At 37.7% G+C, this 13,474-nt stretch overlaps 1 protein-coding gene across 15 annotated transcripts in view; it reads left to right on the forward strand.

The window, feature by feature from the left end:
* Positions 1-13,474, forward strand: part of LOC129455073 (poly(rC)-binding protein 3-like) — a 44,919-nt gene that overhangs the window by 10,203 nt on the left and 21,242 nt on the right. For 3 of the 15 annotated variants that reach the window (XR_012359889.1, XR_012359888.1, XM_073858701.1), the window contains 4 exons: positions 4,595-4,692; positions 4,932-4,964; positions 7,372-7,408; positions 10,196-10,239. Coding sequence is in view for 1 of the 15 variants with exons in the window: in XM_073858701.1 (XP_073714802.1) it covers positions 4,624-4,692; positions 4,932-4,964; positions 7,372-7,408; positions 10,196-10,239 (183 nt within the window). In the remaining 14 variants the exon portion in view is untranslated. Of the gene's footprint in view, positions 1-4,589; positions 4,693-4,825; positions 4,965-6,792; positions 7,115-7,371; positions 7,409-10,195; positions 10,240-13,474 lie in introns of those variants that run through there. The other 12 variants (XR_012359894.1, XR_012359893.1, XR_012359895.1 and 9 more) reach the window with 6 other exon arrangements.

Raw genomic sequence — 13,474 nt, forward strand, 5'->3', positions numbered from 1 at the left:
TGGATTTCGTGATTCCGTTCGTGTTTTCCGCATCGCGGAAATCATATGGCCGTACACTTTGTTGGGGAGTTGAACTGCTGCTCGTGCTCATGTTTTCCAAATAGCGTTATTTGACGTTCAGTCAGCACCTCAGTGTTAATGCCCTCTATTGGTTTAAACTGCATCAAACGTACAATGCGCATGAAGCGAACTGTCAAAAACTGCGTACTAGGGCTGTGTATCGCCAACAATTCCCAGATACGATACGTATCCCGATACAAGGGTCCCGATACGATGCGAATCACGATACAATACTATTTTGAATTAAATTTTTGTTCAGAATTTAGTAACATTATTATTATTATTATTTTTATTATTTGTTTATTGTAGATTGAATAAGCAGTGTTGTAACAGTTGTGTTTTTGCCATTCATTTATTAGCTATTAGAAATATTTAAAATCCCAGAGTTAGTACTTAACTTATGTTTTTTTAAAAGCATATTTATAAAGTGCCTTACTCTTGTCTCTCATTATTCTACATCTATGAATATATCTATAAACATGCAGTCAGACTTAATACTATTTAATAGAAATCAGATTGTTAATGTGACAGTTATAGTTTGAAGTAGCCCTGTATCTCTTCTCTAGACATACACTTTTCACATGCAAATCTTTGTCGTGTTTCTTCTCAAATGCGTTAGTACTGTTTTATAAGAGCGTGGCTAATAAAGCCCTTTGCAGTAGTATAGGCTAAGATATCTGCGCTTTCATACTGAACTCATTGACTAATGCGCGCGAGAGCGAGAGAGCGCGAGTACGCGGCTCACTATGCAGACACGTGCGCTAGCGAGACAGACACGCAAAGTGAAAGTATACCCCGCCACCTTTAACTCTACGTACTCCGCGGGACACATGCGTCCTTTCCATATGGATCACGGATCAACAGCAATTCGTCACGTTACTTTCAAAAGTACATCCGAATCGATAAAGAAGGTGCTGTATCGATGCGCGCATCGTCAGGCGTCTATGACGATGTATCGTCGTATCGATATTTTGAACACAGCACTACTGCGTACTAGATGATTGTCATATTTGATAGTTCTGAATCGAAATAACCGCAGCTCTTGCGATGCAAAAATCGCATCCAATCAAATCGCGATTTCGGTTTAAAAACGATTAATCGTGCAGGCCTACTCTCTAGGGGTGTGCATTGGCACTGAAAGAAGGAGGTGCAACACTGAAATCTGTATTTCTCCTGTCTCAGCAGAAACTGAGGAAATGATGCACGACCATTCAAAAACATGCCTGGGGTTCTAGCTATACAAAGCTTAATGCAAATGGATGAAGTGTCCCTTAATGACTCGCCCTCATGTCGTTCCTGACCTCCGTTCATCTTCGTAAACACAGTTTAAGATGTTTTAGATTTAGTCCAAGAGCTTTCTGACCCTCCATTGAAAATGTATGTACAGTTTACTGTCCATGTCCAAAAAGGTCATGAAAACATCATTAAAGTAGTCCATGTGACATCAGTGGGTCAGTTAGAACGTGTTGAAACATAGAAAATACATCTTGGTCCAAAAATAACAAGTTACGACTTCATTCACCACTGCCTTACCTGCGGATTTAAAACTATACAAATGATTGATGTGGATTAATTTCATATGCATATGTATAAGTGCTGAATTATCTGAATATTTCGTTCAATGACCCGCTGACTTCTATGGGTAACCAGCTTGTTTAAAGGGGACATTCCAGATGTTTTTAAGATATTAAATAAATCTTTGATGTCCCCAGAGTACATATGTGAAGTTTTAGATCAAAATACCCTATAGGTAATTTATTGTGGCATGTTAAAATGGGCACTTTATGGGGCTGAGCAAAAATGCACCGTTTTTGTGTGTATCCCTTTAAATCCAAACGAGCTGCTCAGGTGGGCGGAGTCTCAAGCGCTCGCGCTGTAGACATGACAGAGCATAGAGACAGAGCGCAGTTATGCAAATTTGAAAACCACGCCCACCGGGGGGGAAAGCAATCCAACCGTCTCCATTGACTTTGTATTGCGAGAAGCCGCCTCCTTGTCATTTCTGGCTTATAACAAAAACTGAATAATGCCTAAGAGCTGCTGTGTGACAATATGTACAGCTAACAAGCCAAAGAACCCAGAAATAAGTTTTTATAAGCTGTAGAGCTTTAAAACCCAGTCTTTAAGGAGAATAAAGTGGATCGCCGACTACGTTTCCCCCTAGTGGACGCAGTTCTGCTAATAGAAGTACTATGAAAAGTTGCCTGTATCCATTTTTGTGTCTTTAAACGCTCGTTTTTTTGAGGTCGACAGCTTATAAAAACGTATTTACAGATTAAACTTAAAAACAGAATAATAGCTAAAAGCTGGTGTTTGACAAGGTGTACAGCTAACAAGTCAAAAAAAACCAAATACGTTTTTATAAGCTGTCGACTTTAAAAAACTAGCGTTTAAAGACACAGAAATGGATACAGGCAACTTTTCATAGTACTACTATTAGCAGAACTGCGTCCACTAGGGGGAAACGTAGTCGGCGATCCACTTTATTCTCTTTAAAGAATGGGGTTTTACGGCTCGACAGCTTATAAAAACTTATTTCTGGGTCCTTTGGCTTGTTAGCTGTAGATATTGTCACACAGCAGCTTTTAGGCATTATTCAGTTTTTATTTATAAGCCAGAAATGACAAGGAGGCGGCTTCTCGCAATACAAAGTCAATGGAGACGGTTGGATTGCTTCCCCCCCCCCCCTGGTGGGCTTGGTTTTCAGGTTATGACGCGCTGTGCTCTGTCTCTATCAGGGAGATTTTCTCACGAAAGAAGTTAGTGAGGGATGTTAAGCATTATATATTTGAACAAGTTTAAAAAGTCAATCATCTGTTTTATGCATACTAAATACATGTTTATCAGCAGATGGGGAACATTGTGGAATAAAAATAAAGACTTTTAGGTCTCATCGTCCTGCCAGTGTTTTAAACCGGCACAATGATTTTCAGCATGTTACCACAAACACTCAGAAGTTTACTTTCTAACCAAACCACACAAGCACATTTGAATGATCTGTAATAAAACAATACGTTTAATGCTTAAACTTTAGAGAAACAGATCAAATGACATGTTTAAGTTTATTGTGATTGAACACATTCGTGTTTCTGTCAGTCTCTCACTCTCTATCTATCTTGTAACTCCTCGTATTCATTTGAAACTTGAGAGAAACATTAAACAACACATTTAGATTTATGCTTATTGTGTATGATAGTGAATACGCGTTGTTCACTCACTCTGTCTCGTGCAGTACATTAATCCTCATATAAATTCATATAAACCTCAGAGAAACATATTAAACAATATACTTGATGAAAGTGAACCGTTGCGTTGCTCGCTCTCTCGTTGGTTCGCTCACTCGCTCTCTCTCTTGCACTAAGATAACATTTATTCTTTAGAACGTTAATTCAATCTTTAGAAAGATTATTAAAAGTACTAGTTAGGCAAGACAAGTTTATTTGTATAGCACATTTCATACACAGAGGTCATTCAAAGTGCTTTACATAGAAATGAGAAAACAATATATGAAAAGGAAAAAAAGAAAATGTAAAAATAATAGATACACAATAAAATCACAATAAAAACAAAGATACATGAGAATTTAGAATAACAATTAAAGAGAAAAAAAGTCGTTTTAATAAAAACAGTTTAAAATTTTAAAAAGAATAAAACAGAAGTAAAAGTGACTTGAGTTAAAAGTGCAGTCAGTGTGAAGCAGCACAGTGCTCATTCAGTAAATGCAGAGTTAAACAGATGCGTTTTTAATCTAGATAACCCCCTAACCCTTATCTTATTTTTTCTTATCTTAAATGCAGACGCACCTTGTTTTGAGTTAACCCTTGGTATTTCTTACTGACCTGATCCTAATGATCTGAGTAATGTTTTAGGTTTATATTCAGTTAGCATATATGTCATGTATTTGGGTCCTAAGCCATGAAGTGATTTATAAACGAGTAACAATACTTTAAAATCTATTCTATATGTAATCGGGTCCTTAAACTGGCTTCCTGTTACAAGATTAAAAGTTATAAGATTGTAGGCTCCTGTTTGTGTTTGAGGGAATACAAACGCGTCGTGCTGTCAGTCATTCTTTCTCTCCGTCTCTCGCACTCGCTTCATGGTTGGATAGCGCAGTTGAAGGGGCGGTATCTTTATAATAAGATCCCTTAGCTACGTCATGCGGGGAGCGAAATCGCATGACCTATTTATTCACATGCTTGCAGAGAGAGCCTTACCAAAACAAAGTTACAGGGTTGCTATTTTTCTTATTTCTGGGTTGGTAAATGCACTGGGGACCCGATTATAGCACTTATAAAAAAGGAAAAAGTCTGATTTTCATGGAATGTCCCCTTTAAACCCTTGCATTACACGATGAGACTTTACAGTGTTAAACTTTTGAACGGTCATTAGCTTATTTTACCATTTAAATATGAGATGTGGTGTGTGTCTCTAACAAAGCTGGTGAATACCAGGGTCTTGTAAAGTAGATTTGTAATTTTGGTAATAAATGCCAATGCAAAAAATAAATGTCAGTAATTCTGTGTGTTTCAAGTGTTTGTATGTTAGATACTGCATGAGAACATGGAAGGACTCACAATTACTATTAAATTGCTCGTGCATGGAAAAGAAGTGGGCTGCATCATTGGGAAGGTGGGTTTGAATATAACAGGCAGCTCGCTCACTCGTAGCATTGAGTTTTAATGTTTTGCAGTGTCAGCCTCCCTATTTAATGACTTTGTGTATAAAATTGCATAATTATAAAATCAATCTCCTCCACTTGCAGAATGTCTCTCAGCCAATCAGAATGAAGCATTCAGCAGTGTTGTGTAAGTGATGAGTTCATGTATCTTCATGTGTCCAGCTTATTTTAATGCACTTCTATCTTGCAGAATGGTGAAACCATGCAGAAGCTCCGTAAGGAGGTGAGATCCCCCATCAATCCTTTTTGCTTTTCAGTGATTGAAACTCTTGGTCTGTGTAAAACTGTTTATCTGTGATTTTCATTGTCTTTGCAGAGCGGTGCTCTTATTAATATTTCTTTAGGCTGCCCGGAGCGCATCGTGATTAGTGGTCGAAACGACTCGGTCTTTGAAGCTGTGGCAATAATTATTGATCAGATTGAGAACGTACAATTACAGTCACATTAATTAAACTCGTTGCGCTGTTGACCCTAGCGCGTCCTCATAGAAAATAGACACGCATCTCTGTAAAGGCAGAGAGAGAAATCCAAATCTGTATGTCGCACATGAGCAACAGGTTGAAAAAAATGCTCGCACTACGTAAAATATTGTCTCCAATTGCAGCAGCATTCAGGATCCCTATGATGACAAAAGTAAACATAAAGATCGGTTTATGAGCTCTGCAAATTTAGCAAGTACCGATCGAGTCATTTAATGCCATTTTTCGTCCAATACCAATCGACGGCCGACCGATTGGAGCATTCCTAGTTTTTACTTTGTATTCACACTAGACAAATCATGTCAAATCTTGAACCGTATCCGAGCGTGACTCAAGCGTCCTGAATCCCCTGCACTTAAGCTGAACGTTATACTCCAGATCTGAGCACAATTATCCAGTTTTATGGCACATATTTTTTCATCAGAACATCTCCAGGGTCATGCAAATGAGTGCGTCAAAAGGGACGCCCCCTGTCACGTTGCGGCTAGTGGTGCCATCCACCCAGTGTGGCTTCATTATTGGCAAGGGCGGTTGTAAGCTCAAAGAGATCATGAAGGTAAGCGTGGATATAATCTTAGCCTCAACACTTCATGTTAGAAGTGAAAGTTCAAGTTTCATTACGCTCTTCTGTCTGTGTGTGTAGTCATCTGGGCTCACATAAAGGTGGATGTTGATATGCTGCCCAACTCTAAAGAGAGAGCCGTTAATATCGCTGGGACTCCTGAGGCCATCAACATGTGTGTCCATAAGATTTGTGTGGTCATGTTGGAGGTACATGATAGTTCTCTAGGAAGTTTCTTGGTGTTTTCAGACTTTTGTAACTCCAGTTACAAAAGTTATTAAATTATAATTCTTTTTCATACTGAAGCCCTAAATATAGTTATTTAATGGTCAATGAATCAGCTAATGAGAAGAGAGTTGCGTTCGACCAATGATGTGTCTGAATTCTGTTTGGCGCATCGCTTGCTTCCGGGTTCCTCTCACACACGTGAGAGTCGGGTAGTCTGCACGTGCGACAGAAAGAGAGCAGATGTAGATGAGGGATTCCAGAGAAATTTGAGGAATAAGTTACTTGAATACTGAGCTTTTACTCAATATTGAGAGAAATGGAGACTAAAACCCTCTTCAGAGTAACGGTTGAACGATTTGAAATTGACTTTTGTTTTTGTTGCCTATGGACTTGGTCTTCATTCCTCCTGTGCCTGTGGGGGTGTTGGTTTACACACGATATGGGAAGCCAAATTATCTTTTAATGTAGCCAGCGCATTACTCGTCGTAATTATATTTTTACTAATAAGAATGAAATTAAAGAGCTCTACAATTGAATTTTTAGTAACAATTGAATTACAGAGCTCTGCAATTACACATCTTTAATGTGTATTTTTACTAGTAATAAATCAATTAAAGGCCAACAAGACGGAACCGCGCCATCCCCGTACCAACCCAAGTCCTTTCAGTTTTAGGATTTTTTGCAACAGGGATATACCAGCAGTAAATAGGCGACAAGTAACTAACTGTACTTTTTGTAAGGCAAACCTTATTGATTTTGACACTCCAATTCATTTGTCATAGGTCTGGGATTTTACAGCCATCCCTACTGCCATAATTCCTTACACTGTCGGAGAACAGGCCAATATTAAAAGGCAATTTGCAGCAATGTCCGGTTTCCTCAATGTAATCGGTACAATTGATTGCACTCATATTGCTACAAGGGCTCCATATGTAGATTAATTCATTTATGTGAATCGCAAACATGTGCATTCAATAAATGTGCAAATTATATATAATGTCGCGGCACGATGGCCTGGTTCTACACATGACTCTCTTATTCTAGTGCACAGCAGTGTAGGAAATGGACTTGGAGCAGGTGCCGTTCGTGATGGCTGGCTCCTGGGTAAGTAAACGCATATAGTTGTTTTGAGATGACATCAGACTTACACACAGTGTGTCATTCTTCTTTAGTGATTGCTGATTGGTTGCTCTTAATAGAAGGCACGACTTTTTTTGCTTTAGTGGCTATATTGAGTGTTTTGAACCCCCCCCCCCCCTCAATTCATAGCAATGCTAGTGCTTCATCTTGGTATATCTAATATCTTTGGTTAAATCTGAATCTCTATCACCATGTTAATGGTGTCTTTTTTTTCTCCACAGCTCAACAGATTACCACAGCAGGATCCTTTTTATATCAGTAAGTCACTGGTAGCCAGCGTGACCATGAATCAATCTTAATACTGACCAGGGTTATTATAGTTTAAAAAAAAAAATTAGGTTTTATTTTTATTTTGTTTTGTAATGTGTTATTTTATTTCAGTTTAGTTTGAGTTATTTTTAGTGGTGCATAAATAGTTTTGATTTCATTTCTATTTTTCAAAAATCTTTACTTGTAGTTTTTATTTAGTTTTAGTATATAGTTTTAGTCTTTAGCATGATATCATGGTTGTGTACATACACCTTGCCAAATCTGGAAATGTTGAAAATACGATGAGAATAAGACGATTTAAAAAAATAAGTTTTGTTTATTTAGTCTTGTCAATCAAAGGCCGGGACAAATACCACACCAACCAACACTCTAAATTCTGTTGTGTTATTTGGGTAAATATAATATATATATATATATATATATATATATATATATATATATATATATATATATATATATATATATATATATATATATATATATATATATATATATATATATATATATATATATATATATATATATATATATATATATATAAATATACATGTTTGGTTATAAATAATCATGTTTGGGTTAACAACAACCCAACATATGAGTTAAAACAACCCAGCATTGCATTGAAACAACCCAGCATATGTTTATTTGTAAACCAACATTATGTGTTCTGTCCAATATTTTCCCAGCATTGGGTTAAAAATAACCCAGATAATTTAGAGTAAATCAGCACATCCTACTTGTACAAACTGTGCACAACAACTGAAAATCAATGCAAAGTTTAATGTTCTGTCTATGAGTGTCCACTTCTGTACCAGAAGAGATCGCTGTACTAACATAATTTTCTTATTTGTTGATTAAATATTAATATATTATATTATTTGTTGGTTATCCGCAAAGGCATATAATAGTTTCAGATTAGTTAAGCGGGCATTCTGTATCATAGCAACCAAAAAGCGTCAGCTAACACTGCCAAGCACCCGGTTGGCGTCAGCGTTTTCACCCATATTTAACGTTTTAATGCTTCCGTGTACAGTACACTGAGATAATTAAGCCTTCTTCAGTTATTGTAATGGTTTGCCAGCAGAAACAAATTGTCTTACTAAACTAGCTGTTAGCAACAAGATGATGTTTTCTGAACCGAACTGTTGGCTCGGGTGGCAGGGATCCAGTGCACTGACAGCGTCATACACATCACGTGATGCTGCTGTGCAGGTCAGGAGTTCAAATAGACTGCCACCTATTGGTCATTAATGATTCAGCAACATCTGCTCATTTGCTTATGATCCGGTAATATGAGTGACTCAGTGTTCAACTGCTGATCCAATAACATTAAAAAATGAAAACGCAATTTTTGTTTTCCAAAATTTTAGTTAAAGTTAGTTTTACAGGGACACATTATAGTTATAGTTTAGTTTTAGTTTTTATTTTATTTCAGTTAACTAAAATGCAGAGCTGGCGCCAGACCATAACTAACAGGGGGGCACTTGGCTTCCAACGGAGGGGCACGCAATAGCAACAATAACTTGCAAAAACAAGACATTAAAACACAGCAAGCACACATTCATACAACTGGTACAGACTGTCAGCTCATTTCCCGTATTAAGGGCAAAAGACCACAAACTATGTGCAAAACTATTGAACTTCGACCGCGGCGTGAGCGCAAGCTGCTCCGCTGCGCTCGCGCTTTGCTCGACGCAACAACAAACCGCCCTCGCGCGGCGCAAGCCATTGAAATGAATAGGTTTCATAGCGCAGCGCACACCGCGTCCTAGCTTTAAAAACGCCGCTTTACCATAATCACGTCGTAATCCTGTTAACGGTCTATAGCCACACTTCACATTTAAGCTTACGTAATTTAAAACAATGCTAACTTACCTTTAAAATAGCTGAAGACGGCGTGTACAAACATTAAAGGGATACTTCACCGATTTAGCATTCAGCTTTGTATCTGTAGAAACCTGGCAGTATTACTGAATGACCATGTTTCCCTCCCTCATTTCCCCCTGAGAGGAGAGATATCTGCATTTTGGTTCTGCAAAAAAGTCCTCCGATGATGTAATATGACGATTTTTGCATCATCGGAGGACTTTTTTGCAGAACCAAAATGCAAATATCTCTCCTCTCAGGGGGAAATGATGGAGGGAAACATGGTCATTCAGTAATACTGCCGGGTTTCTACAGATACAAAGCTGAATGCTAAATCGGTGAAGTATCCCTTTAAACTTCCTTAAAACTGTGTCCTGTAGATTTGTAAATTCCACCTCGACCTCTAATCTCTGAATTTGAGCCAGTCTGTGTTTGCATGAAGATGAAGCAGGCGGTGCAGATTTGTTCTAATATCCATATTTTAAACGATCCATAAAATGATACTAGCAACATGTTTTTTCGCGGCAAGTCACAAATATGCTAAATACGTAAGACGGGTGAGATGCGGCAATACATCCAATCAGAGAAACTGGTCTATTTTAATTAAAGAAAACCTATATCAACTATATTTTCCTCATTTGATTACATTACAAGTCATGAAACATTCAATGTTTAATTTATTTTAATTATTCTTGATATATATTAAATTAATAAAAAACTTTGTAGGGGGGCACAACAACCTGTTTGGGGGGGCACTGCCCGCGAATGCCCCCCATGACGCTGGCCCTGCTAAAATGTTTTTTCACTAATAGTTTCAGTTTTCGTGATAGTTTTCGTTTACGATAATAACCCTGATACTGACACACTTCATTCATTATAAACTGACTAATTCAATGTCTTTCTCTCTAGAACCTGATGTGGATGCTACGGCTAGCTCTCATCAACCAAATGATGTGAGTTTACTTTACTTCAGTTTACATCAATTCTAAGCTTTCGTCTTCATCGCTCATACGTTGGCTGTCAATCTTGGCTGCTAAATGATGGGCAGACAGTTGTCCTTTGCTAGGCTAGCAATCCTGTTAATAGCACCTACAGCTGTAGTTTAAAGACGTAGCACTGGTTTGTTTTGTTTTCATGTGTGATGAATTGTTGCTTTAGGTATTGTAGAACTTTGATGATATGAATAATTGTTAAAATAATCATTTTGATAACAGTTGATTTGCTGCAACATCGGAAGGAGGGGAGCCAAAATTAAAGATATCCGGCAGGTCTCAGGGGCAGAGATAAAAATCGCAGAGCAGGTGGAGGGGTCTGAGGCCCGGCAGGTGACCATAACTGGTTCACCCGCCAGCATAAGTGCGGCCCAGTACCTCATGTACTTGACAAAGATGAGAGGAGGAGCGTTACCCTCCCGCTAGCTTCTAGCAATTAGCACGCGGTCCACAAGCAGTATACATCCCCCGCCGGGTCTTAATTTATGTAATTTGCGAAAATAATGCGTTTGAAAATGTTTTATAATGGGAATATGTTAGCATTGTCCAGGGAAAACGAGTTTATTGTTGTGATTGCTAACGTAACATCACAATTTACTCTGGAATCATTGTGTGTCATGAGTTTCTTCTCCTGTAGTGTACTTATTAGTGATACTTTTCTGCATGATTTGTCTGTTGGCAACATAAACCGTTAATAATAATAATATATAAAATAATAACACAGTATGGTCTGTACTGCTCACGATACCACTGAGCACGCGCACGGGCACATGACGTTAGTAGTGGGGCGTGATCAAAGGAGCAGCAGCTCATAAATATGTAAGACCAGCTCAAAACGGCACAATCTGAACTGCCCTGAAACAGAGGCTACTAGAGATGGGTAACAATCTTTTCCTACAAGCTATTTCGAGCAAACAACTTTTGAAACATGCTTTATGGAACTCATACACCTATATAACTTGTGGAAAAGCAGTCATAAGATGGGCACTTTAAACAAAAAGTATATATTAACGCAATTCTGACTTCCTTTTTAAAAAAAAAATTAAAAAAGTTAATTAATTTTATCTTCCTCACACTCACGCAATTGTTTAATTTTCAAAATATGGTCTCCTTAGTAGTCTCTGTTTATAGAGCAGCAAAGGAAGCCAATGTGCATGTTTTGAAAACATTAAATTACACATTAATTACACATTTGTTAAAATGCTTAAAACAAAATTACACATTAATTACAAATTTGTTAAAATGCTAAAAACAAAGTTGTGACTGCTGAGTCAGCGCTACATTCCAATAAATGCTCATATGCTATCGTTTAGCTGATTAGTTGTTACTCAAAATGTATTTTTGTCAATGTATTTTTTTGTTTTTCTAATAAGGGCTCAAAATATAAGGTCTGTTTACTAATGTGAGCTGGCATGAGCCTCAGAGCAGAGCAATCAGAGCAGAGCTCAACATTATTATTCATGACCCTTTCAAATAGGGCAAAAATAGACCATTTAATTAAAATGACAAATTCTAGGGTTGTAAATAGACATGTAAAAACGTTTCTGGATAATTTTTTGCACTTAATAAAGTAACATACCTTCTATGTAATTGTCAAAGAACACTTTAACATATTATGACAACACATCCTATGGCACCTTTAATCTTAGGTTTCATATTTATTAGGGTTACACATGTCAGAAACATAGATAAGGTCTATTTTATTTGTATTTATATTTTACTTTTTTGTGATGTCAGTGAAAATTCAGACTGGGCAAGTAAAATACTGAACCGTCAGATTTCTTCCCAATCTACTCCAGCACACCACTATATAACACATTATACTTATTTAACAGCCATTACAAAAAACGCAAACAAAAAAAAGCTTACTACTGCAGTTAGCAATTATTTTGTTGTTTGTGCTTTATTATTTTCTGAGCAGTCCGTTTAAACTACATACACTATACGGATACAAGTTTGCAACTCTTCAGGTTAATATGGGATTGCCATGGAAAACAATGTCCCTGAATCGTTATGTGTAACAACTTATATATTTTGTGCATAAAACTGTTAATATAAGAATGCTTTCTTCCTCAAACACTTACCGATAGCCTGCCTGCATAATCATGCACATGATCGCGTCTCGTATTCAGGCTGAGCTTTGGCGCTTGAAGCGCGAATGATGCAGCATGAGTGTAGACAAACCAATCATAAAGCGAAATAAGTTGGAGAGGCGGGACTAAGGAAAGGTAAAGTCAATCATATTAGCGATGTGAATTTTGGAGGCGGGACTCATCTGTTAACCGTTTGTGTGCCACAAATAGCGCTATTTTTCTTTATATAAGAATCTCATTTAAATGATTCCTGAATAAATTCACGTTAAATTAAATAAGCAACAAGTAAAAAACACAAGAAACAGACAGACATCAGTTGTTATATGAATAAAGATCATATATTTTTTTTTTTTTTAAAAGCACCCCAGAAAAAAGGGCACTTTCTCTCCAGGAATAAAAACGGCAGGTGCTCAAGCCCCCTTTGATGTCTATTGCTGCGTCCGAAACCGCCTACTACATACTATATAGTACGCGAAAAGCAGTAGGCGAAGCGAGTAGTATGTCCGAATACATAGTATTCGAAAAACAGTATGCGAAAAGTACCCGGATGACCTACTACTTCCGGTTAGATTTTGCAGTGTGCATACGATGGACGCTACACTATCCCATGATGCCCCGGACGAGGAGTTATCCAACGAAGAAGAAGAGGCACGCGGCTGTTTTCGCGCTGAAATGACACGACGTGATGACGACGTATGTCACGTGATGTAGCAACATGGCGGATGTAGTACGTCCGAATCTCATTTATACTACCAGGATTCATACTATACAGTACCTACTGTTTTAACGCCAAGTAAGTAGGTACTTCATCTAATTCAGTACCTACTATACAGTATGCGGTTTCGGACGCAGCCTATGTGTGCACGTGCCTGCACTGACTGACACCTGCATTCATTTAGTCACTGATTAGGTCACATGGCATCTTGCAGTGTGACCGTGAGTCTGAACCCAGTCAAACAATGAGTAAATTGCCAAAGATTAATTTTCATTATAAAGAAGATGGCAGATACACTACACCAAAATTGCCAACATGTAAACTTAATAATGCACAGCTAGGGCTTAACCATTATCCACTAGTGAACATGCTCAAGTTTTCCTAATAT

The sequence above is a fragment of the Misgurnus anguillicaudatus genome, chromosome 20, assembly GCF_027580225.2.
Source record: "Misgurnus anguillicaudatus chromosome 20, ASM2758022v2, whole genome shotgun sequence".
NCBI lineage: Eukaryota > Metazoa > Chordata > Actinopteri > Cypriniformes > Cobitidae > Misgurnus > Misgurnus anguillicaudatus.